Below are 26,384 nucleotides of genomic sequence, written 5' to 3' on the forward strand. Positions count from 1 at the left end.
ACAACCATCTATAATGTGACCTGATGTCCTTTTCTGGCTTGCAGGTGTATGTATAGGCAGAGTACTTTATACATAATAATAAAGAAATTAAAAAAAAAAAAAGAGCAAGAGAGATAGATGCTCACTGGTTAAGAGCACTGGCTGCTCTTCCAGAGGACATAGGTTTGGTTCCCAGCACCGATATAGTGGCTCATGTAGCCATCTGTAACTCCAGTTTCAGAGGATCTAATGGCCTCTTCTGACTTCTCTGCAGGCATCAGGCACAGATAGTGTACAGACACATATACAGGGAAAACACACACACACACACACACACACACACACACACACACACACACACAAATACATCTTAAAAAAAAAAATATATATATATATACACTAAAACTAAAAGAGAAACAGCAGAACTCTATAGAGAGATGACAGGACAGTTATGAGTCAGAAGGATGCAGTTAAGGTGAGAGAGATTGTATGTAGTAGGCAGTGTATAGTGGTACTTGCATCCTTGTACCAGGCCCCCCAGCTCACAGGTGATGCACCTCAAAGAAAATGGTGGGCCTTACCTCTGCTGGACCACCTCCAGGTCCTCCAGCCGCTCAGGTAGGGCCAGCCCGTTGAGCCACTGCTCCTTCTCCTCGACCCAGAGCCCACAGGCCCCAGCCTCGCTGAGCATGGTGTAGAGTGCCAGGGCTGCCTCCAGGGCTCGCGCGCGCTCACCCGCCTGGGCCTGCAGCTCCTCATAGTGCTGCTCCAGAGTGGGCACCCTGCCCTGTACCTCAGGTGTATGGCTCAGTGCAGGTGGCAGGGCTGCGGCCTGCTCCCTCAGGGCATCCAGCGTGGGCCGGTGGGCTCTGATCTCCTCCTCGAGAGCCCGGTGCTGCCTGGCCAGGGCCTGCGTGGAGAACTCATCATGCCCCATCTCAGGGCTAGACACCAGGCGCAGTGCATCCACCAACCAGGCCTCCATGTCATTTGCATCTGCCTGGAACTGGTAGAGGCTGGCAGCCTGCGCTAGCTTCTGTGCTCGCTCCTCGGCCAGGGCTTCCAGGCGCTCCCACTGGGCCTGGAGCTCTGCTGCGCGGGTTGACGCTTGGCTGGCTCCAGGGTGGCCCTCAGCAACCAACTGCTGGCCTTGTTCCAGGGTGAGCTTCAGGGGCCCTAGACGGCCGCTCATCTCACCACGTAGTGCTGTGTGCTTGTTGAGCAGGCGGAGGACGCCGGTCAGGTCTCGGCCTGTGTCGGCAGAGGCCAGGAGGTGCTGCTGCTCCCGAACCCAGGCCTCAGCCTCCCCAACTTCCCAGAGGAACCGCCACAGACGACGTGATTCTTCCAGACGGGCCCTTCGCGTTGCTGCCAATTCACACAGGGCCTCATAGCTCTGCTCCAGAGTGGCTACCCTCTCTGACACCAGCTGTGGGTCACACGGTTTATACTCTGAAAAAAGAAAAAACAAGCCAGAGGTCCAGGGCTTTAAGTTGCTCCCTGGCCACCCGTGTCATGCGTCACCCCAGCTCACCCTGGCAAGGCCTCCCTTCTTGCCACCATTTTACCTACTCATTGTTGATCCTGCCCCCGAGTTTTCCCAAATGACAAGCCTGCTCCCCGTTTCCCAGTCCGTCCATTGCCAGCCTCCCTCGCCCCAGTTTTCACCTTTCCCTGGGTCACAGAAGCGCAGGGCAGAGGCGCTGACGGCTCGCACCCTCTCGGCCTGCACTGCGATGTCGGCTTCCACCAGCTCGTGGAGCTGCAGCAGGTCTTCTACCCCGGCCAGGTGCTTCCCGAGATCCTGCGACTGCAGCCGGCCCTGCCAGACACACACGCCGTGCCAGCGCCCATCCGAGGACTGCCTCGCACCCTGTCAGCGTGCCAACCCCACTGCAGTGTCTTCACACACCTGCACGTGCACGCACCACACACACACACACACACACACACACACGTCAACACCCTAGTTCTGTTCTCACATTTGGTTCTTTATCCTCAGTTGCCCTCCCCATGGATCAGGTTTTGTTTTGTTTTTTTGTTTTTTAAATCCTGCTCTGGAATTTTTAGGGTGACTCATCTCAGCTCCAGAATCGGAGATAGCACACCTCTCACCTAGACAACGGCAGCCCATTTCTCTGCTCCCACCCTGACTGCCCACAGACCTTCTGCACCTTCCAGGGGGACCTTCCTCCCCTGCACCTTCCAGAGGGACCTTCTGAAAATATGAGGTAGAATCACACTTCTTCCTTCCTTTGAAGCCCTTTTTTTTTTCCTGGTTTTTTGAGACAGGGTTTCTCTGTGTAGCCTTGGCTGTCCTAGACTCACTTTTGTAGACCAGGCTGGCCTTGAACTCACAGCGATCCACCTGTCTCTGCCTCCCGAGTGCTGGGATTAAAGGCGTGTACCACCACCGCCCAGCTTCTTTGAAACCCTTTAAACACTTTAAATACTCTGCCTGAGTAAAATAGCAATTCCTTGAGCAAGCCAGTGGGGCTCTAAGGAGTCACCAATCCCCCCATTTCCAGCTACTGGTCTGCCTTGGCCGTCTCCATGTACCCACAAGCACAGCCCAGAGCCTCAGCTCCCTGTTCCTTCTGACCAGAACCTGCTCTTGCCAGAGTTCTCTGGGCTGGCTCCTCGCCTCAGTTCAAACAGGCTTTTCTCTCAGAGAGGCCCTGCCCAATTACCTGCTCCAGTACCCCCAGGCCTCAGAACCACCTGTCTCTGGTTTATAGACTCTTTCCCCCTAGGCTGGAAGCCCCACACCGACAGTCGGCCAGCTTTGCTCATCAGAACTCGGGAGGGGCTGGTACACGCTATGAAGAGATGGGCTGAGTGGGTGAGTGAGGTGGCCAGCCACACCCCAGGACTCCCGCCCAGCTGAGTCATGCCACAATCGGCTACTACCTTCATCTCCGCCATCCAGTCCATGAGGTAGAGCAGGTCCTGGAACACTTTCTGCAGCTCCAAGTTGAGAAGGAGCCGTTCACGGCGGGCAGCCACCATCTGCTGTAAGAAGTCCCAGAGGCGGGCCACGTTGTTCTGTCTTGCCGCAATGCGCTTAATGTCATGGTAGCGCTCAGCAGCCAGTTCCGCGGCCACAGCATCCACCGCCTGCACCCGGCCACTGTAGGCCACAATGTCTGTCTCGATGGCCTCATGTTTCCGCACTGCAGCCTCCACTGCCGCCAGCTCCAGACCAAAGTTGTCCTGTGACAGACAGAGGAGGGGAAAATTGGGAACCAGAGCATGCTGGCTGCCAGATGCCAACTTTAGGCAGTGGCTCTCTATCCCCTTTGTGTCACCTTACGCTGCCTCACTGTCTTTTCTCCTGGACAAGCCTTGGGACCCCCCCCACCCCGCGCCAGACCCTGAGTTTCACACGAGTCCTACCTGGGACACGAGGCGCTGGTTCTCACTGAGCCAGGTCTCCCGCATGGCAGCCTTGCGGTCGAAGCGAGCAGCCAGTTGCTCCAGCTTCTCCTGGCGGATCAGCTCTGTGCGCAGGGCCAGCTCTCGCTCGTGTTCGGCTTTCTCCAGCCGCTCCCAGGCCTGTGAGGCAGAGACTGGATTAAGTACGGTGGGAGCAGGGGAGAGGTCAGGATGCTGAGGCCCAGGTGAGGGCCACAGAAGCTGGGTCTAGCGGATCCACGGGACGGGACGAGTGAGGCACCTGTGTCTGGAAGTATGGGGATAAACAGAGCGATGCCAGGCACGATGTGAAGCCACATAGTAACTGTTTGCTTCTGGACAAGAGATGAAGTCATCTATGGAAAACGTCTGAGTTGTCTACAGTGGTGGGACTCTGCAAGTGAACCTCAGTTTACTTGCATTAGTCATCCCCCCCCCCCCAGACAGGGTTTCTAAGTGTAGCCTTGTTTACTTGCATTAAGCTTATAATTCTGTTTTTAAAAGCATTAAAACAGCAGGCAGGCACCATGGTGCACTCCTGTCATCCCAGCACTCTGGGATGCAGAGACAGACAGATGTCTGTGATTTTTGGTTTTCGAGACAGGGTTTCTCTGTGTAGCCTTGGCTGTCCTGGACCAGGCTGTCCTCGAGCTCACAGAGATCTGCCTACCTCTGCCTCCCAAGTGCTAGGAATGAGGGAGCAAAGAAACCACAATCATGAGAGGATACCGAGTCATGGCTGGGGTTACGGCGGTGGGTAGCAGGGCTTGGTCGAGGTCAAGAAGGCCCTTGGTCACCAGAGGCATGAAAAGTGCATATGCCAGGGAGGACCAGAGGGACGACCAAGGATGGCCATCTGTGTGGAGGCCACGGACCTTGTTGATGTCCGAGATGAGCCGGCCTTCACGTGGCGTGTAGACCTTCTGGTTGTTGGCCCGAAGCTTGCTCTGGATGGTGAAGAGCAACACCTCCAAGTTCCCTTTTTCTGTGAACCTAAAGCAGAAGCCAAGATGAGATCAGAGGCAAAGACCGTGCAGCACCCAGAGCCTCAACTCCATGTCACAGAACACCAATGCTGCTTTTCCTTTTTCTTGTGAAAGCAAAAACAAAACAAAACAAAAACAAACAAAAAAACTAGCAAGAAAGCCAAAAGAAAACACTTTGGTTTTCTTTTTTTGTTTTTTTCTTGGAACTCACTCTGTAGACCAGACTGGCTTTGAGCTCACAGATCTGCCTGCCTCTTGTCTCCTGAGAGCTGGGATTAAAGGTGTGTGCTATCAGCTGGGCGCAGTGGCATAAATGCCTGTAATCCCAGCACTCAGGAGGTAGAGGTAGGTGAATCTCTGTGAGTTCGAGGCCAGCCTGGTCCAGGACAGCCAAGGCTACACAGAGAAACCCTGTCTCGGAAAACAAAAAACAAACAATAAGTTGTGTTCCATCCTCACTTTGTTTTTCTTTCTTTTTTGGTGTGCGGGTAGTCTTCCTATGTAGCTCAGGCAAGCCTTGAACTCATAATCTTCCTGCCTTGGGTAACAAGGTAAGCATCACTATGCTTGGCTCAAAACATTATTTATTTTTATTGCTATTGTACTTACTTACTTACTATAGCACTAGAGGTGGTACCCAGGGCCTCATGGATGTTAAGCAGATGCTTGACCACTGAGCTACATCTTCACCTCTTTAAGAAAACTTTCTGTTTTATGATGGGTCTCAGTATGTTACACAGGCTGGCTTTGAACTTAAGCATGTGATAACAACCTTCTCTCAGCTTCCTGGATAGCCTGGATTATAAGCCTGCACCTCCAGCCTCAGCAGGAACATCATTTTAAAGTGACCCAAAGCTCTACAGAAATGGTGACTGTTGTTATCCATGGAGGAAGTGCTGGCTTCTGCCTCCCACAACAGGTGCTACTGGGACCAGGGCTCAGTGACCAACAACTCATAGCTGTGACTAAGGCCTTGGCTCTCCCCACTCACTTCTCGGCACTCTGCACACGGTGACCTCTCACCATAATCTACATTCTTTTATCCTTGCTTTCCAGAGGAGAAAACTGAACACAAACATGCCTCACTAGTTCTCTCATGACTGCTGGGTGGCATAGCCGGGATTCGAACTCAGGCACTTTAGCTTTGGGTACTTAGCACAGCACTTTGTTTGCTGTGGCGCATGAAGAACTCTTGTAGCCCATTTCTTCAACTATGGCAATATTTTTTTTAAAGATTATTTATTATGCATATAATGTTCTGCCTTCATGTGTGCCTGTCTACCCAAAGAGGGAACCAGATCTCATTATAGATGGTTATGAGCCACCATGTGGTTGCTGGGAATTGAACTCAGGACCTCTGGAAAAGTAACCAGTGCTCTTAACCTCTGAGCCATTTCTCCAGCCCCAACTATGGCAATCTTTTAAGGTCAAGAACTCAAGCCGGGCAGTGGTGGCGCACGCCTTTAATCCCAGCACTTGGGAGGCAGAGGCAGGCGGATCGCTGTGAGTTGGAGGCCAGCCTGGTCTACAAAGTGAGTCCAGGACAGCCAAGGCTGCACACAGAAACCTTGTCTCAAAAAAACAAAAAACGAAAAACAAAACAAAACAAAACAAAAAACACACAAAAATGAAACAACTCATTGGGGTGGGGGTATTTTCAGTTGGTTGCTTCATGACTTATTACTATTTTACAAAGGTCATGTTGGGGAGAGTCCTTAAGATTTCATCTTTGTTGAATGCCCAGAAGAGGATTTTCCAGGCATAGGGCCCCTCAAGCCATTCCCTGGGCCATAAAGAACAGAATAGGTTCTGGATGAGTAGCTTGACGACCTCTTCCCCGCCCACTACCTGTCTGTCTGTCTGTCTGTCTGTCTGTCTCTCTCTCTCTCTCTCTCTCTCTCACACACACACACACACACACACACACACACACACACACACACACTCCCCAGCACATGTATAACACTGCTAACAGCACTCCTAATAGTTAATTGCCTTTGTGATGCTCTTGTTATTGGCTACACCGCACTGCTAGCTGCTGACTGGCCTGTCAGGCCCAGTCCTGTCTACCTCTAGACTGAGACTACAGTGTTGCATGGCCCCAACCAGTATTTTTTTTTCCCCAGGCAGGATCTTATTCTGATGCGACTCACTATGCCTGGCCTCGGAACCCATAGCAATCTTCCTGCTTCAGACTTCCAAATGCTGAGATTTGTAGGTACAAGCCACCACAGCTGGCTTGCAACCAGTAATTTTTATCTGATGGATTTCACTGACTTAACATGCCGTGGCAACCATTCGTCCATGGCCTGCTTTTTAAAAACGGCTAGTCATTAGAAAATGTGTTTTGGAACAACTGTGCTGTTTGGATGCTTCCGGGACTTTGAGCTGAGGGAATCGAGCCTTGGCTGCCATTTCTGCACTGCCAAAGGTCCCTCCCGACAGGCCGCCCTCATTTAGGCTTTCCCTCAAGTGAGCACAGCTCTGTGCAGGCATGCTCTGGCAGGGTGGGGTCCAGGGGACACCTACTTGGGTGGCTTCTCTACAGTTCGGTAGGAGTTGAAAGACTGCAGCTGGTTCTGGACTCCGCTCAGGGAGTTGGCCAGTTGCCGGTCATTGAGGGTCACGATCGTTTGCTCGATCCACTGCAGCAGCTCAGAGGCCAGGGACTCGTACTTCTCCACCAGGTGTTCCGCCTCCATGGCATGGTCCAGGACCTGTGGGGCGGGAGACGGTGGGGTGGGCGGGCAGGCGGGCGGGTGTCTTACCCTGCTCCCTGTCTTAGGGGAGGAGGAGCTACACCGGGCCTCCTCTGGTCCTAGCGCCCACTGTCTCACGGGGAGGGTACCTTGCCAATCCTTTTGCCTTCCACAGCCAGGGCCTTCATCTTAGAGAAGTAGTGGTAGTAGGTGGCCACGTAGGTGATGATTGACTTCTCATCAGGCTGGTCCACATTGACATCTGAGGAAAAGGATCACCCAGGTGAGGCAGACATCACAAGCCTGCCTCCCTCACAGAAGTAGGCCTAAAGCCTGTGCGACGGTGGCACAGAAACTGCAAGCTAAGCCTCTTGACCCTGGGTGCAGTACAACTGGGACAGTAGCCAGCTCTTAGCACCATCTTGGGGTGTGGTCACTGCTGTTGTTTCCAATCTGGTTCCCAAAGTTCAGCCTCCCAGGTATAGCCAAGGAGGTTAAGTATCCTTTCGGACCCAGCACTCCCTCTGCACACCACAGCTGAAGATGTCTCAGAGTCCCTGGGCTATGAGACTCAGGCCACACATTACTCCTCTCAAAGGCCACACTATGAGACTGGAAGCCCCCCCACCCCCAGCCTTCAGAAAACACCAGGCAAGCTGGAGCTGCTGAAGTCATCTCGGTCAAGTCACAGGACCCTTCTCGCTGTGCTCCTGAGCTCTGCAGAACAGCTGTAGTGAGAGTTTCGATTTCTTTTTCAACTCCAGCTATGCTATGTGAACACTTTTCTGTTTTAATCCCAGGTGTGAGATAAGAGGCTACTTCACAGCAGGTGACTATGATTCGCCTCGTGCACTAGCAGGGGCGTGGTTTTGCCAGCCGCAGATAGTTTATGTTTGGAATTCTGGGGACTCTTGAGAGGGTATAAATGTCAGAGGCCAGAGAGAGGCCAGCGGTGCTCCGGAGAAGGGAACTGCTGCCCCCTCTGTTGATCCTGGTCGCTGTTGTTACAGTTTTGAGGAGAACAAGTTGGAGATAGCCTGACAATAAAGACGGGACTTGCCCCAAGGAACCCAATGACCTGAATCAGCAGGAAGCAGTCTAAAGAGGTCACTGTCCCTTCCCCTCTGACCTTCTTTCTCACCTACCTAGTGTTAGGACTTTAGAAGAGATTAGAGTAGGATAAGGATTGGAAGGAGTGACAGGCATAAAACCTCAAATAAAATACTTTTTTAAAAAAAAATAGCACCTATGGTAGCCATGCTTTGCAAATATTCTCCAAGGAACTTTGCACTTAGCTTTCTGTTTCTAAGTAGCCAAGATATTCTGAGTGAGAATTGAATACAAACTTGCCATTCTGAACTAAGAAGACACAGGAGATAGGGATACTAGAGGAATGAAAAATCAGGGAGAGAACCCGGTGGTGGTGTTGCACACCTTTAATCCCAGCATTCAGCAGGCAGAGGCAGGCAGATCGCTGAGTTCAAGGCCAGCCTGGTCTACAAAGCCAGTACAGGATAATCAAGGCTACACAGAGAAACCCTGTCTCGTAGAAAAAAAAGAAAGGAAGAAAGAAAGAAAGAAATAAAGAAAAAAGAAAAACCAGGGAGAAAGAGAATCGAACTAGCCAGGCAAGTAAGAAGGACCAATTCCAGCAGGGGCGTGTGGTCTGGCCCTCCGCCTTTTTCTGGGTGCACCCAGATTGCTCTGCCCTGCAAAGGCAGTGGGAGAAACAGGCTCTAGAGCTGGGCTGAACCTGAATCTCAGCTGGATCAGGTCTACGACCTTCAGCAGGTCACATGACCTATGAAGTCCTCGTCTCTTCCGGAAAATGAGGAGAATAATGGCAAAGAAATGGTGTTGGGACAAGTAAGGCATATAAAGAGTAATGCAGCACCAGGGACAAAGTCAGAGCTTAGTGACCACAGCTGACCTCAGCACCATGCAGGGAGTCAGAGGGGCGTCTGAGCATGGGCTAGTTCTCAGAATGAACCGCGGGTCACACAGCTTATCTAAAACACCAGGATCTTAGAATACGTCAGAGATCCTGTGAACCAGAGGCCTCTCATTTTACTTTTTAAATTTTTATTTAATTTATTTCTGTGATGCTAGAGCGTACACAGTGACCACTCTACCTCTGAGTTTCATGCCCAGGCCTTGTCTTCTTATTCTGGAGATGAGGAAACTAAGCCAAACCAAGAGCTCTTTCTGAGGCACAGCTCCCTTTCTTCATGCAAACTTTGTTTGTTTTGAGGTGGAGACTCATGCAGCCCAGACTGGCCTCAAACCTGCTTTATAGCAAGGCTGGCCTCAAATTCCTAATCCTCCTACCTTTGCCTGCTGAGTGTAAGCCACCACTCGGGCACTTTTTTTTCCCCAAGGTACAACTTTTACCATAAAAAGCTATCCCTTAGAAGAATAAGGTTCAGTGGCCTCGGGTGTATTCACAAGGTTGTGGAAATTATGACCACCACCTAATTCCAGAACATTTACATCCCTGGACTGCTGATGGTCCTTCTTCACCCCCATCCTGGCAACCACCCCCAGCCTACTCCCACCCCACCCCACCCCACCCCCACCAGTTTGCCTCTGTCTTCCCTACACTGGCTCTGCGGAGCACTGGCCCACCTTCAGGATCCAGGAGCTTGGTCAGGCCGAGTTCCTTTTCAGCCAGATTGAAAGCATTCTGCAGATTGTAGTGAGCATTGCACTTCTTCAGGGACTCAAAATCCAGCAGGTCCGGCCTGGGGTGGGGGTGAGGGGTAGGGGCGGGGGAGGCAGGACACAGAACACATCAAAAAGCATGTCAGATCCTAAGGATAAAAGTAAATGTACTGCTGGCTGGAAACACCCCAAAGCCCACCCAGGGTCCAGCATCCTACTTCCTGGCTCCTATCCCACATTCTTTTTTTTCCTTCCTTCTTTTTGAGGCAGGGTCTCTCTTAACATAGCCTTGACTGGCCTGGAACTCACTATGAGACCCGGCTGGCCTTGATTTTGTTATTCTTCTGCTTCCCAAGGACTGGGATTTCCCTTCATTTTTTTCCCCCTCTCTATAGCTATGAGGTAACTCAGCCACTCTCCCAGCCTATGCTGGGTACCCGGGTCCTTCACCCGTGTGTTCGCTAAACCCGTGTTCTCACCGGTGCTTGTGCACGATGGCATTGAAGGCCAGCCCGTCCCTCCAACTGGTGGTGAAGTTGTGCACGTTGACATTGGGATACCTATATGGACAGACCACGAAAAAGGCAGAGAGCGCTCAGCCCAGGTCTGTGGAACAAGGGCGGAGCCCATCCTTCCTATACCGTCCACTCTGGGTGTGGCCACGCCCTCTTACCCTGCGGTCTTCATCTGGCACCACAGCAGCAGGGCATCCTTGGCTGACTTCTTCTCCTTGTTGTCCTCTGTCTCCACACTGATGTCTTGGATCTAAGAAAAGTAGCAAGCTAGACCTTCACTCCTAGTGTCAACACTCTTGGTGTTATCTGACACACTCAAGAGAACCACAGGAAACTGATCTTTGGGGGTGCTGTGTGACGGGACAGGCCTGGACCCTTATATCCGGGGCTTGTGACACATTATCAGGGCTTGTGGGATGTCAATGGAGTTGGCAGTGCCTAGATGGAAGAGAGCTGGTTCTGCCAGGTGGAGAATACGGGCAGCTGAATGAGTGCCTTCTGGGAGCTGGCTTTCAAAGGTGGAGCTGAAAAAGCTCTGCTTGGAGGTCAGCCGGGGAGGAGTAGGGTTCAATCAGAGGAGCTGAGATGGCACCAGGCAGAGTCCAACACGGAAAGTTGACAAGACCCTGTCAGATGCAAGGACGGTGCTTCAAAGGCAAACTGATCTAGAAAGTTCTAGCTGCTCAGGTTTTGTTTTGTTTTGTGTTTTTCCATTTGCTTTTTGAGACAGGGTTTCTCTGTGTAGCCCTAGATGTCCTGGGACTCACTCTGTAGACCTGGCTGGCCTCATACTCACAGCGACCCACCTGCCTCTGCCTCCCAAGTGCTGGGATCAAAGGCGTGGGCCACCACGCCCAGCCTAGATGCTCAATTCTTCAAGTTTATTTATTATTATTTTATTTTTATGTGTATGGGTATGTTTGTCTGTGCACTGTGCGTGTGTTAGTGTTCACTGAAGATGGCATCACATCCCCTAGTACTAGAGTTAGTGGTGGTTGGGAATCGCCATATGGGGCCTGGGAATTGAACTCAGGTCCTCTGGAAGAGTAGCCATTATGGTGCTCTTCCCTGCTGTGCCACCTCTCCAGCACCTCGGTTTTTGTATTTATCCTGTCACAGACCATCAGTAACAGTGTGGGGAGTGTAAACCACCTGGCGGATACCTGGAACCGAAGGATGATGGTCCACACCAGCCCGAGGGTCAGACGGTGGTTTCCATCCACAATGTCGTGAGAGCCCATGTTTTCCAAGTGTACTTTCTGCTCCTTCAGAAACTGCAGGGCTTTATCCACATTCTCCAGGCAGTGAATCCGCATCCGGCCCTTCGTGGGCTTCGGCTGTCAGGCAGGGGATGGAGGGCACAGCGGCATGGACCACGGCTTCCTCACAAACCTGCTCTACACCTCCCATTATCTCCTTCAGGGACCACAGGACCAGCCCTGGGGTCAGGCCAGAGGTCACAGAGCCCAAGCAAGGTCACAGATGGGGCTTGGGCAGATTAAGATTCCCAAGGGAATTAATTGCACCCAGAGCGGGTGGAAGAAGAAATGTTTTCAATGGGGTCACTGTTCCTGTCTCTGCAAAGCATGGCTCCCATGTAATCCACGGAGCAAAGCCTCTGGGCAGAGGAGCCACCGTGTTTTGCTCAGCTCTCTACAGCCTCTTCCTGTGATTTGCTCCCTTGGCCAGTCTCTGAGGCTCCCTTTTTCCATCCGTTTCCCCAGCTCACCAGGGTCTCTCCCGAGAGCACCTCCAGGAGCCTCAGGAGGTTGCGCCCGTCCCGCAGGTCGCTGTACAGGTCTCCCACCCGGCATGTCACCCGGGCCAGGTGGGAGTTCACCCACTTCGTGAAGGTTTTCTTCTGCACGGCTTCTCGCTCATCTGCAGGGGGGAATGAAAAATCATTTCTGTCCTTCAAGGACAGTATGCCTGCTTCTAAACACCAACAGGCAGGGTGTAGGATGGGGTCCCTGGGATGCCTGAGAGAGTGGAAGTGATAGCTGGGGATGGTCAAGAGAAAAAAACAAACAAACAATAATCTATACAGTTAAGAAATGAAGTTCAAGCTGGGGGGTGGGGTGGGGGGTGGCGCACGCCTGTAATCCCAGCACTTGGGAGGCAGAGGCAGGTGGATCGCTGTGAGTTCAAGGCCAGCCTGGTCTACAAAGCGACTTCAGGTTACACAGAGAAACCCTGTCTCGAAAAACCAAAGAAGAAAAAAAAGAAAAAAAAAAAGAAAAGAAAGAAAAAAGAAATTAAGAGGCTTGAATGAGCTCCTGAGCAAAGGATAAGTAAAGCAAGACAGACAAAAGAGGCCTCAAGGATGGAGCCAGGCAGTGGTGGGTCATACTTTTAATCCCAGCACTCCAGAGGCTGAGACAGGTAGATCTCTAAATTCAAGCCCAGCCTGGTCTACAGAGTGAGTTTAAGGACAGACAGGGCTACACAGAGGAATCTTGTCTGGAAAAAAAACAAAAAACAAAAAACCACACAAAACATAAAAAACCAACCAAACAAACAAACAAAAAGAAGAAAGGATAGAAGAAACGGTCCAGGTTGGGGGTAGGTAGGCTTCATGCTGTAACAGTATTGAAATACTGGCAGCTTACTCCGTGCCTCAGTTTCTCCATCTGTAGGATGAGCATATTACTTCCTACTTTATTGGATCACGTGGCAATTGCATGAGATATTATATACAGTACATCTTGCAGGTGTCCAGTACAACAAAGCTCCCTACCGGAGGAAGGCAGGTACCTCCTCTTTCAGATATGGACAAGGGAGAAGGTGTGGCATCTAAATATGGCAGCAGATTTCCTAGACGGTCAGCAACCAGACTTGACAGTGCAGAGACTGTGTGGGCCTTTAAGCAGGGCTCCCTGTCCTGGGTCATGTACAGAAAAAGATAAGGTCAGATACTCCAGCCTAAGGCAGAGTTGCACAGTTGCCTGTAGAGGATCCAGGCCTGGAACACCAACACTCCAAGATTAAGAAATACTTTATAAGAATTTAGGCCAGGCGTGGTGGCACATGCCTTTAATCTTGGGAGGCTGAGGCAGGAGGATCTTTGTGAATTCCAGACCAGCTACAGTGGATCTCACCAGACAGTGAGATCCCGTTTCAAACAAAAACAAACAAGAAATAAGAACTTGGGGGCTGGAGAGATGGCTCAGAGGTTAAGAGCACTGGCTGCTCTCCCAGAGGACCAGGGTTCAATTCTCAGCACCCACATGGCAGCTCACAACCGTCTCTAACTCTAGGTCCAGGAGATCTGACTCTCTCACACAGACACATGCAGGCAAAACACCAATGTACATGAAAGAAAGAAAGAAAGAAAGAAAGAAAGAAAGAAAGAAAGAAAGAAAGAAAGAAGCAAGCAAGCAGGCAAGGCTGGGCAGCCTCTCATCCCCAGGGAGCTCCTGACAAGAGGTACTGTCAGGTAGCACAGGAAACTGATGGTTACAAACTTTGAAAATGCACAGGAAAGGTTTTAAGCCCTAAAGATTTTAAGCCATTTTGGAGGCCAGGATTCCTGCCAGTTGCCCTTAGAGAGCCCATGTGAGGACCCGGCTCCAGTGGGAAGTGTGTGGAGTCCCATTTGTCTCTGTGTCAGCACCAGCACTGCACCCCCCTCCCCCCAATAAAACAGCCACACACCCAAGTCTACTCCTGACTTTCTCATCTCCAGTTCCTGTGCCAAACCTGGGGTCCTGGTCACCGTGTGGAATACGCCCTAGCTCTTGCAGCGCTCCCTGACACCTGCCCTGCGGGCATGAAGCACACAGACAGACTAAAAGTGGACATAGTACCTAGAAAGACCTGGTATATCCAGGCACCAAAGTATAGCGTCAGAAGACACCCACAATATCCCTAAACACACACACACACACACACACACACACACACACACACACACACACCATGAAATAAACTTATCTGTGCCCAGATGAGCGTTCCTGTTCAGACCTCTGTGGGACCTGTGACCACAAACCCTCTCCTTAGACACATGGTCTCCTTCGTTTTCCACACATGCTCCCTTCACACCCACTCAGAAGCCAGGAAAATACATAAAAGCTCTAGGTCCTAAGCCTCTGGCCCACTGTCCTCCGCTCCTTCCTCATCAAGGCCAGCGCAGCCAAACCATGAGGGCGAGCAGCCAAGGAAGACTGCCGTGGTCTCTCCAGATGATGACATTGGTCTACAAGCTCTTTCCATCCACACCACCTTGGCACCCAGCAGGGAACCTCAAGGTCACACCCCGACCCCCCCCCCCCATTCAGTGGGAGGCCAGTTGTCCACAGAAGCCTGCATTCTCTGGCTACTTGGAAGGATTTCCTCTAAGCTTCACCACCCTTGTCCCTCGACATAAACATTTTGAGTCACAGAAAGCGGTAGGCATGGCTTTGGGGCCTGCTAGCTCTCTTCTTGTCCCAGATTCCCTTTGGCACAAGTCTCCCCCCACCCTCCACCCCAACCCCCCCAACCCCCACCCCACCCTGCCCGGGGAAACTCACCTTGAAGCTGTTTGAACCGTCCTTCCAGCACGCTCGCGTACTGAGCAGGGTTGATGAAGGCGGCTGGCGAGAGCAGGACGCCCCCAGGGTTCTGAGACCCTTCCACGGCCTCATAGTAAAACTCACCAGCCCCGTTCAGGCCGTTTCCATGTACCCTGCCCACTCCGTTCGCACTCATGGTGCCTGCTGCCTGCCTCCTACTCAGCCTGTGGCCCAGAGTCCATGCTCCCCTGCAGGCAGGGCGAGGAGTGTGTGTCCCCTGAGCCTGTGCTGGGGGTGGTGGTGGTCCAGAAATAGGCTTCCCGTACCTGGCTGGGTGGAGTGGTTTCAAGGATGCTGAGAGTTTCAAGGAGTGGGGGGGGGGGGCGGAAGTTATGGGATGCCTGAGCTTCTGAGACAGTGAGTAGGGCACACCTGGTTGTGGGGAGAAGAGACAGAGGCAGCTCCAGACAAACAGGTCGGACAGTGGCGGGGGGAGGGGCAGGCTGCTCAGGAGGCGGAGCCAGTTGGGGCTTGGCCAGGCCCTGCATGGGCGGAGGAGGGAGTTGCCAGCACTCAGAGACCTGCTCGTCAAGCTACTAGTTGCCCAAGACTAGGGAAAACCTGCCAGAGTGGGGCCCAAAGCAAATTCCTGCTCTCAGGTCCGCAGGTGGGCCAACCTCTCTGGGAGTCTCTGGGTGGGCTCCTACCAGGATGCCTGAGCTTGGATCTCAGCCCCGCGAGGAGAGAAATATGGAGGCGAGGAGATCCTGGAAGAGAGGCCAGGTGTGCCTGCGTTTGACTTCTATGGCCTCCTCTGGGGAGTAAGTACTGTGACTGTCCTCCAGTACCAGCCCTTTTCTGCTGTTCTGCTGCCCGCCATGCTCCTCAGTCAACACCCCAGTCCTCGGACACCCTAATATTGGGCATGTCTACTAGGTGCCCTTCCTACCTCTTCTCCGGCTTCTGCTTTTGTCATTGGCAGCCTACACTTACTGGTTCCTCCTCATTTTTAATCATTTAGGACTTGGCACCTACTGAGTGAGAGGCACCGTACAAAGCAAAGCCCATTCATAGATACCTCTTCAGGGGAACCCAGCCTCGGGCAGGGATAAACACTCAATGAGAGCACTATGTGTGTGTGCACGCGAGCGTGTGTGTGTGTGTGTGTGTGTGTGTGTGTGTGTGTGTGTGTGTGTGTTCATATGGTGACAGTTCTGATTGGCACAGGACTTGCTGCAGAGTTTGAGAATGTTGGGACATGTATGGCAAGTGCCCGGACATGGTAGCCATACTGGGTGGCCTGAGGCATCTCACAGACATGGTCAGGGTCCTGGGTAGCATCTGTCATATGAAGTAGACCTCGCAAATTTACCGGGTAGCATGTAGCACATGCACATAGATATGATCACGTTGGTTGGCGTGTGGCCTGAACAGACACAGTAAGTTGTGAGGTATGTGTCAGTGCGGATGTCTTGGGAGTCTTGGGAAGCAATGTGCACAGTGACATCAGTGGTTGTACTCGAGGATACATGAATCTAGAAAGAACTAGAATGTCAGGCATTCTTCTCCAAAAGAGGTGGCATTTTCCATGCCCCACGTTTTTTTTTGCCATCCCTGAGCTATGGAAGAACTGATATGAGTATTTCATCAGCCATTCTTCAGGCCCAGGCAGGAAAATGCCAGGAGAAAGTGGCTCACGAACCCCACGAGCTGTAGCCATTGTCTCATGCTGGGCTGGCTGAGGATCATTTCCGGGAAAGCTTTTAAGAATCATGAGTTCTAAGCCGGGCGAGGTGGCGCACGCCTTTAATCCCAGCAGAGGCAAGGGGATCTCTACGAGTTCGAGGCCAGCCTGGTCTACAAAGGGAGTCCAAGACAGCCAAAGGCTACACTGAGAAACCCTGTCTCAAAAAACTAAAATAAATAAATAAATAAATAAAATTAATTAATTTTAAAAAATCATGAGTTCTACCTGCCTAAAAGTTCTAAGGTCCATCTTTCTTGAGAGCCTGTATTTGTTAAAAATCATCTAGGCCTCCAAATCTCTTCTGCTGAGACCCGCCCCACTGGGGAAATCACTCCTTAAGTGCAAGTAAGGCTCTCTCTCTCTCATCCTGGAACTGGCTAAGCCACCACAGGTCAGTAGCTTTGAGGAGAGTAGGATGAATGTGGAAGGCAGATTGGGTGGGTGGCCTTAGGGTGTGTGCGTGACTCAGTCTCAAAGCAGCCACTGGCTGGTGGCGGTGTCAGGTGGCAGCTGCGCTCCAGTTGCTATGACCACTACCCCCCCCCCCTTACACACACACACACACCCCCAAGGCAGGGAGGCCTGTCAGACTGGTTTGTCTGTACCCAGTTCAGCCAAGGGGAGAGCCTTGGCCATAGGGGAGGGCAGGGACCTGGATGGGGCGGGAGAGGAGCACAAGGCCTGGGAGAACGGGACGGCAGCTGCTGAGAGAGTTGCTTCAGGGAACAGGCAAATAAAATAATAGGAGTGAGAGGCAGCAGGTAGAGGGACAGGTGGGCAGAGTACCAGGAAGGTATAATGGGCAGGGAGGGGAACCGGTGTGGGAAGTGACGGTGGGAATTAAGGGAGGCACACTGGGAGGGAAGGTGAGGGGGAGGGTGGGGACATAAATGACAACTGTAGTGAGAAGGCAAAGCAGGGCAGGGACAGAGACCTGACTCTGAAACTGAGCTCACCTACCCAGCTGGCTACTTCCCAGGTTAGGGGAGAAGGAAGCTAGGGCGCGTTGTGCACTGCATTACATTTATCCTTGAGGTGGATGGGGGTGGTGGTGAGGGGGCAGGGGGTGGTGGTGGGGTGTCCCTGCTTCTTTAGGGCAGCAGCTTAGAAAACGAGGCCTTCCCCACAAAGACCAAAGATTCTCCCTCCCAAGCTCACAGACCCATCTCCAGCAATCCCACCATCCCCCTGCCCTTCCTTACCTGCCAGGGCCTTGATTCTGGACCTCTCAAAGAGGCGGGCTGAACTGCTGTCATTGTCCCAATCTGAGTCGGGCAGGTCCCAGCGGTTGTTGATGTCACTATACTGGCCCTGGATCTCCAAGCTGTCGAAGTCTGTGGGTGACAGAGTGCTGCTCATGGTGGTGGGTGGCTTCCTGTTCCTACAAAAAAGACAGACGTCGCTGGGTGAGGCGCGCCTTGGGGATGCTGAGCCTGTCACTCATCACGCCCTTTTTCTTTCTTTTTGTTTGCTCGCTTTTCTTTCTTTCTTTCTCTCTCTCTCTCTCTCGCTCTCTTTTTTTTTTTTTTTTTTTTTGAGACAGGGTTTCTCTTGTGTTACCCATCCCCCCATCGCCCGATCTGGAACGTGCTTCGTACACTAGGCTGCCATTGAACTTAAAGAGATTTGCCTGCCTCTGAGTCAAGCATGTGGGCCACCACGCCTGGCTCACTTGCCCTGGATCTGGATCTGCTCTCCTCGGCTGTGGCAGAGGCCTATGGGTAGTGGCTAGACAGCAATGACAGATGCCCATGAAGGACGGTAGGAAGGAAACAGTGGTGCCTGGAAGCACAAAGTAGAAAGGAATGGCTTCAAGGGCCACAGGCCAGAGTTCGCTAGGGCAGAGCAGGAGGTGAGGGCAGGTCTCAGGGTGATGCAGGCAGCAGGTATAGGTCCTCTTGGGCAGGAAATAGGAAATGATGTTCTTTCAGTCTCCACTTCTACTCTTGTTCCGAGTCTTCTGTATAGGCAACTGGACATTAAAGACCCCAACTCTAATCTAGAGCTGAGATAAATCTACCTCGGTACATAAAAAAGATGGATGCACTGAGGCAAGCATGGGCCAAGGGTCTAGGCGTTCATAGGAGGACACAGCGTGTTTCTTACCTTTTGGGTTCTTTTTTGCTGCTACAGAAAATGCTTTCTAACTACTTAACAAGTGCTGCGAGAGCCGGGCGTGGTGGCGCACGCCTTTAATCCCAGCACTCGGGAGGCAGAGGCAGGCGGATCTCTGTGAGTTCAAGGCCAGCCTGGTCTACAAAGAAAGTCCAGGACAGCCAGGACTACAAGCGAAAACAAAACAAACAAAAAACCCAAATGCTATGAGATGTGGTCCTGCCCTTTAGGAGCTGGGGGCTTCCCTGATCCACAGATGAAGTAGCCGTGCTGCTGTAGTTAACCCACTGGCTCAAGGCCCATGTGGCCTGAAGCCGCAGTACTAGGTTCTGAAGCAAGGTTCTTTCTGTTTTGTTTCCGAGACAGGGTTGCCCTGTGTAGCCTTGGCTGTCCTGGACTCGCTTTGTAGACCAGGCTGACCTTGAACTCATAGAGATCTGCCTGCCTCTGCTTCCCTGAGTGCTGAGATTATAGGTGTGGGCCACCTCGCTGAGCTCTCTTTCTGACTTTTAAAAAAGATCATCTTGCCATGTATGCTTGCCAGTGCTGTCTATGACCTTAACTTAAGCAAACACACTTTGTCCTCATGTGAGTTTCAGATTAGCTGCTGGGGAGTTTTTTGAAAGTCTGCAAGGTTCAAAGTTCCTGTGAGATACAACATTGAGTAGCCAATCAAGGCAATGGGGTGGGGGTAGAGAGTCGTAACTTTAACAGAACTCTAAATCCTACATCCTTTTCATTTTCCTACTATCTCTTCCACATAGACATTTTAAACTCAAGAACTACTTAAGCACCTAGTCCAAGGCTATATATCCTTGGCAGTAACTGATCTGGGAAGGAAGGAGGTGAGGAAAGCTTCTCATGTGGTTTGGGGAAGGCTGGGTGGTGAGGTGGGGAGAGAGGAGTGTTCACAGGGCACGCAAAGGCAGAACTTGGCTACTATGATTAGCTGGTTTCAAAGAGCTGAAGCTGGTCCTATTACAGGGCAGGGCAGGGCTGCCCCACCTCCCCACCCCACCCCTCCACCCCACCCTCACCCCCCACCCCCACCTCACACCAGGATTTTCCTGGGAATAGCACAAAGACGTGGGCTCTGCTTTCCGCATCCATTGCTGTGATAAAAAACCCTCTGACTAAAACCAACTTAGGGAGGAAATGATTTTTTGGCTTATGAATTTGAAGTCACAATCCATCACTGAGGGACAGCAGGGCAGCAACTCAAGCAGGAGCTTGAAGCAAAGCCACAGAGGACTGCACTGCTTGGCTGGCTGGCTGGCTACAGCCCTGTGCCACCTGCTCAGGGAATGGTGCTTCCCCCAGTGGACTGAGGCCTCTTATGCCAATCAACAATCTAGACAACCTCCCCACAGACAGGCCCACAGGCCAAGCTGCTCCAAGCAGTTCCTTAAAGGAGGCTTTCCTCTCTGAAGACAAGGCTTTATCACAGTGACCGTTAAAGCTAACAAGGCCAAGTTGTAAAGAATAAACTTCTCTAGTTCCAAGATTTGGATCTTTCATTCCCCTATAGACAGGGAGCTGAATTTCCATTAGCCCTCGGACTTCTTTCCCGTCATTTTCTACCAACAGAGTCACTGGATTTGCTCTGTAAATATTTATATAAAACTAAATTGTAGGGCAGAGTTGAACCACCCTGAGCAAAGAGCCAGGTATGACCTGAACCAGTCACCCAGCACTTTTGGTTTTGAACAAGAAACTAGAGTCTGACTCAGACAGAAGCCCTCAGCCCTACTCTGTGTTTGTAGTTAAAGCCTCCTAACCAGAGGCTACTCTCAGCTCCGCTGAAGGAAGTGTTAGAACCCAACCTCTCCACAGATCTTCCAGCAAAAGCACTCCCATAATGACCTCCAGTTTCCTCCTCATTCGTTTACTTTACTGGTTTCTTTTTATAAGACAAAAAAACCAAACAACAACAACAACAAAACGAATACAAACTTACTAAAACCAGCCCTGGCTTTTTTGTCGTTGATTTTATTTGTTTGTTGCCAATGGATGCCTTCAGGTACGGAAGTGCTGCCAACTTCTCTGCAGACCCCACCATTCCCTTTTGCTCCTCCCAGGACCTACTAGTGTCCAGGTCTGCAATCCTGGCTTTCCAGGGATGTCTGGCCGGTAAGGCCTTTCTATAAACTCTTGTAATTTGGGGGGAGAAAGTCTGGAGCCAGAGTCTCACTAAATGAGACTAAAAACATGAGCATAAAACACTCTTCTCTCCAAAATCAAGTCTGGGACTTCACAGGCTTTGGGACCTGCTTCTCCAAGCGTGCTATGGTACAGATAAGGAACTAACACGGCACAGGGGCTCACGGGCCACAGACCCTCACGGGTCACTATGCTGTGACTCCACAGGGCTTATCCCAGCAGATCACGGGGACAATGCTCTCTGGAATTGTTCAGCACTGTGGCTCTAGGGCTCTGTGTCTTGACAATCAGTTTCTAAGCATTCCACCTCTGCACCGCCCCCCTTCCCCCCCACCTACCCATCTCCCCCCCCATCATCCTGTACAATATGTTTTCTGTGTTCCAACAGTCGCCATCTCCAGAGTCTTACTGTTTTCTGCTTGTGTTTCCCTACCCAGATTGCCCCTTATGCTCACAGGTCCAAGCAAATCCCCAGCTGCATAAAAACTGTCTTCCCCCTTCAACGGAGAATCCTCAAGTTTCCTCTCCTCCAAGGATTCCTGAACTCTGACATGAAGGGAGGTGCCACCGTTAATCCAGGTTACAGTTCTACACTCCCTCATCCTTGGCCGCTGACCTCGGCTTATGTGGTTAGCATCAGGGCAGGGTTATCTCCCTTCAGCTCCAGGCTAGCGGTCCTGCGGGAGCCTATGCCTGCCCAAGCACCGCTGAGGACAGACTCTGCTTAGACATGTGTTGGTCCTGCGGGCAGCTCGACCCTCTCTCCCTGTTTTCTGCCCTGCCCTGTCCTCTAATGCCTCCTGTCACTACACCCTGATTCAGACTAATTCGCTACCTCCCTCAGAGCGAGCCTCCCTCCTCCCTGCTTCATTCAACGCTCTGAATACAGCAACCACGGTGCGTATCACGTTTATGACTGCTAGCTGTTTATATGTCGCTGCTTGTTCCACTTTTAACTTCTTGAAAACTGGGGTGTTGGTCTCCCCCCCTCCCCCGCCACCGGCCCTTTCTGGGCCCAGCAGAAGAGGTATTCAATAAAGAGATGTGACATGAATTCATCATCAGTCTTATTTTGGTCATTGAATCAATGTTTTTCTTAGGGATGGAGAGAGTGGAGATGGGAGGAGAAAGAACCTGCTTCTCTGCCGGAGGATTTTCAGGGCAAAGGAGCCTCAAATGCAAGTCACATGACCTGAGCGCTGGGCCCCCCTCCATACCTCATTTCAGGCTTGGCACATCTGGAATGGGCCTGGGACTAGGCATACCTAACTCACTCCCCAGCTGCTCAGAGAGGGGGGCGTCTACACAGAGGGCCCCTGATGTCCAAAGATGACGGCTGAACTACTTAGGGATACTCTCAAGACTGAGAAGTCACAACGTGTCAGGGGTGAGTGTGACTTCCTGTGGCCTCTAAGTGTGTTCAGGCCCTATCCCAAGCTAAACTAAACACCTCTTTCCCCCTCAGGACAGGAGGGAGAGCCCCAGGCCACAGCAGAGGAAGAAGGAGGTTTAAGTTGGCTCTGGCCCGACTCAAGCTGACCTGGTAGTACCTAGAGGAAGGAGACAGGGCCCAACAGCCTGGGGAAGTCAGAATTGAATAAATGACCAGAGGGTAAATAATACATTAGGACAGGCAGGAAGAAACGTTAGCAAAGTAAAAAAAAAAAAAAAAAAAATCTCATTTAACTCAAAGTATAAATAGATGGGATGGCAGGGAGAGAAAAGGAAAAAGAACCACAGTGAAACCCACAGTGCTTAAGAAAAGCAAGAGAGAGATGCCTCGGGTGGGCGCAAGGAGAGGAGAAAAAAAAACCCAACCCCAACCTTTCCCGAGGCAGTGATAAAGCTCAGTGCGATGTAAGAAATGTGGGAGCTGGGCTGAAGACAACTGAAATTTTCATTTCTCCTTTAGAATCTGCTATTTAGGCTGAGCAAAGTGTTGCACACCTGTAATCCCAGCACCCAAGAACCCGGCAGGATGATCACCTGGTCTAAAAAAATAAACAAGCTAAAAAATCCTCCACCCCGGGCGTAATTATTCACTCACTTCCCCTCCCTTACCACCCCCGTCCCTAAGCTTGAGCTTACATCAGTTTCTTTTCCAGAAAAGTCTAAGCACCATCTTAGCTTTTCCTTCACCACTGATGCTGCGCTCCTCTCAAAATGCCGAGAGGCTGCCTGACGCTCACACTGAGATACACTCGTGTACAGACGGAACTCACTCTGTCCTCTTCACCCTCAAGAGAAACTGGGTTGTGGATATCGACTGACAGTGCCTACAAAACCAGGCTAACAAAATCAGAATTGTAATGGGGGAAGGCAGCTGAGAAACAGCCCACGGAGAAATCATGTCAGGACAGGGGCATGCCTGCATCTCAGACAAGCATGCAGTGTCATGGGCTCCTGAAGGGGTGCAAGGTGGCTGGAGCCAGAGTGGATGGTGGATACATGGATGGTGGAGCTCCAATTGGAACCTGCAGCCTTGCTGGGTACTTGTGCGACTGGCAAACTCCACAGCCCTGTAAACGTCCAGGGCCCAAGCAACACCTTACACAACGTTTCCTCACTGCCTGAAGGAGGTTTTCAGCCTCTGTAGCAGTCGCCTCCACAGCAGTCGTGTCCACTTCTCATACCAATGTGAGACCTAAAGGGCAGCATGGAGCTGGCTACCACAGAGGTGAGAAGCCCACGCAGCCCCACAGCCAGCTGCTATCAAGCTGCGGAGCTAAAGGAAGCCGGGTATTTACAGGCCCGGGGCAGACCTTAGCGCATCCCCAGTTCCATGACCGGCGCTGGCCGGTCCGCGTCAAGAACCGCCGCACCTCGAAAAGCCTGCGCTGCCAGAAGCGCTCCGAGCCCAAGCGACCCCGATCCATCAGTGCGTCGGTCAGCTCAACTCTTCCAGACTCTTCTCTGCGCTCCATAGAGGTCCGCTTGCCCCCAAACCTAGAGCCCCCTCGGTTTTCACAGTGGTACCTGGTTGGCCCTCACACGACCCGGCACTCGGCGTCGCATCCTCCCTCCTGAGCTCCCCAGGACCGACCCCGCCGCCTGCACGCGGCCGCACAAAGCGCGCCTTCTTGCCGGCCGGGACAAAGCGGGCCGGGGCTCAGGCTGCACTTACCTGGGTGCGGAGCGCCTGCGGGGCAGCGGGGGCGCGGCTGGCGGGGGCGCACTAGTGGTCGCCGCGCCTAAAGCCGGGTCGCCAGAGGTGGTTGCAGGCGGCTACAGGCGGCGGCGGCGGGGCGGCCCGGGGCGCACGGCAGGCGGGCGCTGTCACAGGGCGCGAGCGGCGCGGGGGGCGCGCGGGGCCGGCGGCCGCGGGGCGCGTGGCGGCTGTGCGCGGGCGCGAGCGGCGGGACTGCGGCGCCGCGGAAGGAGGACAATAGCCTCCCCCAGCCGCAGGCCGCCGGCTCCCGCGGGAGGCCCGGGACCATCTGGAGCTCGCAGCCCCGCGGGGCTTGGGGCGGGGCGCGAGTCACCCCCTCCCCGCCCGGCACCATGGCAACCGCGGCCCCTCTAGGTTCCTGCAGCGGTTTCCCGGACGGGGGTCGCTGACCTTCCCAGGGGCAAATTCAGGACTGCCGTTCCTTCGCTGGCTCCCGACCCCCCACGGTCTTCCGCGTGGATGCGCCGCTTGACCCCCACCTTCCGGTCCTCACCAGCCCCGCGACACCCCTTGGGCGTCTGGGTACCACCCACAGCTAACGGGGCTCATTCTTCTGAGTTTGGACATTCCACCTTTGTCTCGGTCGCGCCTTGCCGGGATGCGCAACCCTTTTTTAATGTCACTTACCTCCGAGGTTTCCCCGAGATGCGGCCCCGTTTCCTTTTCAAATGTCCCTTTTTGGGCACCTCCTGGCCATCTTGCTTAAGCGTTTCTCTTTGCCTTGCCCCCTTTCTCTCGGCCTCCTTCCGGCAGGTAGGCTGGCCCGCTTTCCAAAAGCATCTCCATGGTGCTTCTGGAGATTCGCCTTCTCACAAATCAGATTCTCGGAGCCGTCATCACAGCGGCTCCTCAGCTCCTCTCATTTATCAACCAGGAGAATTCTGGCCTAGTCACTGTCTTAAGGGGGTTGGGGGCAGGGATGGACATTTCTAGGCCTGGCACGGCTGGGTTTCTTCTTGGCTTAGTAGCAGCTGAGTGGTCTACGGTTTAATGGCATTAACCAAGGTGAGCTGCTATCTGCTTAGGAGAGGAAGGAAATATGACCAAATCAGAGCAAATGCACAGAGTGGGTGCTAGCAGTGGGTGCTAAAAGTGCGTTATGTCATGTGACACTCCCACCCCCACTCCAGCTCTGAAAGTACTGTTCTTCCAGATTGGAGAGCTAACTATGCTCAGCAGGAACCAGGAGGAAAAAACCAGGATGGATTCTGTAGAGAGCCTTTGGTTATATACTCCCTACAAGAGATGGGCCCCTCAGACGCCAAGAATGTCTGAAATGGGCAAGTAAGGGCAACAAAAGGAATGCTCTTTCGTTGGCTTATTGGGCTTAAGGTTTTAAAATGGCTTTATCATTGACCAAATTTTAGCATTTTGCTTTTTTTTTTTTCTGGAAAGGTATGCATAACTAAAGCAGCTACATGTAATCAAGTATGATTTTCACAAAGTGAAATCACTGTGTTAATGTACTTTTTTAAATATGCAAGGTAGAATCTGCAAGGTAGCTGGGCGTGGTGGCGTAGGTCTGTAATCCCAGCACTCAGGGAGGCAGAGGCAGGTGGATCTCTGTGACTTTGAGGCCAGCCTGGTCTACAAAGTGAGTCCAGGACAGCCAAGGTATCTCAAAAAACAAAACAAACAAACAAATCTGCAAGGTAAAACAAAATTTCTCTACCACGACCAAACAGCTATGTTGTTTCACCTATCTGGCCTTGGTTTTCTTCATGTATAAAATGGGTTGGGGAGGGATTGGGGAGTTTTGTTAAAGACTGCTAACCTGATCTGAGATTCTACCACTAAACTGGAAGTTAGCCCTCTATAAAATGTAATTCAGGGTTTCAAAACAAAACAAAAACAAACAAACAGCTAGCCCAGTCGCTTGTGTTGGATGTGCAGAAGGCAGAGGCAGGCAAATCCTGTGAGGTCCAGGCTAGCCAGCACTACAAACAAAACAAAACAAAACAAACAAACAACCCACATCACTCCTTCAGGCAGTGGAGTCACAAGCTTTTCCTGTCCCCAGAGTCAGAATATTCAGGATGTTGAGGAAGAAAGAGGCCAAGGTGTGCATAATGGTCATTGTGGAATCCAGGCCAGGGACATTAAAACTGGTGATGGGGCCCGGCATCGTGGCACACGCCTCTAATCCCAGCACTCAGGGAGGCAGAGGCAGGAGGAGCTCTGAGTTCGAGGCCAGCCTGGTCTACAAAGCAAATCCAGAACAACCAGGGCTACAGAGAGAAACCCTGTCTCTTAAAAACAAAAACAAAAGCAAAAAAGAAACCAAAAGCCCCACAGACTGGTGATGGGATGGGAATCAGCTGACCATCAGATAAACTGGAAACCAGTCATTGCTGCTGCTCATGCGTCTGGGGACGGAGGGTCTCAGAGGCAGCCTGTTAGACTGTGGTCATCAGGAGGCACCTAAGTGGAAGCCCAAATTAATAGG

At 52.1% G+C, this 26,384-nt stretch overlaps 1 protein-coding gene and 1 long non-coding RNA gene across 5 annotated transcripts in view; one reads left to right on the forward strand and one right to left on the reverse strand.

Annotated features, from left to right (window-relative positions):
* SPTBN2 (spectrin beta, non-erythrocytic 2) overlaps nt 1-25,000 on the reverse strand; it is a 43,684-nt gene extending 18,684 nt beyond the window's left edge. Inside the window, exons 1-14 of one of the 3 annotated variants that reach the window (XM_084773090.1) lie at nt 24,566-25,000; nt 17,697-17,875; nt 11,984-12,135; nt 11,418-11,591; nt 10,413-10,504; nt 10,219-10,299; nt 9,704-9,819; nt 7,228-7,340; nt 6,909-7,096; nt 4,269-4,386; nt 3,376-3,534; nt 2,890-3,192; nt 1,648-1,801; nt 561-1,431 (exon numbers count right to left, since the gene is read on the reverse strand). In XM_084773090.1, coding sequence (XP_084629216.1) covers nt 561-1,431; nt 1,648-1,801; nt 2,890-3,192; nt 3,376-3,534; nt 4,269-4,386; nt 6,909-7,096; nt 7,228-7,340; nt 9,704-9,819; nt 10,219-10,299; nt 10,413-10,504; nt 11,418-11,591; nt 11,984-12,135; nt 17,697-17,853 — 2,678 coding nt within the window. In that variant the 5' untranslated portion in view covers nt 17,854-17,875; nt 24,566-25,000. Of the gene's footprint in view, nt 1-560; nt 1,432-1,647; nt 1,802-2,889; nt 3,193-3,375; nt 3,535-4,268; nt 4,387-6,908; nt 7,097-7,227; nt 7,341-9,703; nt 9,820-10,218; nt 10,300-10,412; nt 10,505-11,417; nt 11,592-11,983; nt 12,136-14,765; nt 15,110-17,696; nt 17,876-23,893; nt 24,027-24,565 lie in introns of those variants that run through there. The other 2 variants (XM_084773091.1, XM_084773089.1) reach the window with 2 other exon arrangements.
* Nucleotides 15,312-23,868, forward strand: LOC311592561. Of its 2 annotated transcripts, XR_014777444.1 has the most exons (5): nt 15,312-15,568; nt 19,374-19,454; nt 21,207-21,666; nt 21,870-22,156; nt 22,235-23,868. It is a non-coding gene; the product is annotated as an uncharacterized lncRNA (long non-coding RNA). The 2 variants fall into 2 exon arrangements; XR_014777443.1 differs by having other exon boundaries at nt 21,870-23,868.
* Nucleotides 25,001-26,384: the final 1,384 nt, after the last annotated feature.

Source organism: Acomys minous (genome assembly GCF_964271855.1).
Source record: "Acomys minous genome assembly, chromosome: 2".
NCBI lineage: Eukaryota > Metazoa > Chordata > Mammalia > Rodentia > Muridae > Acomys > Acomys minous.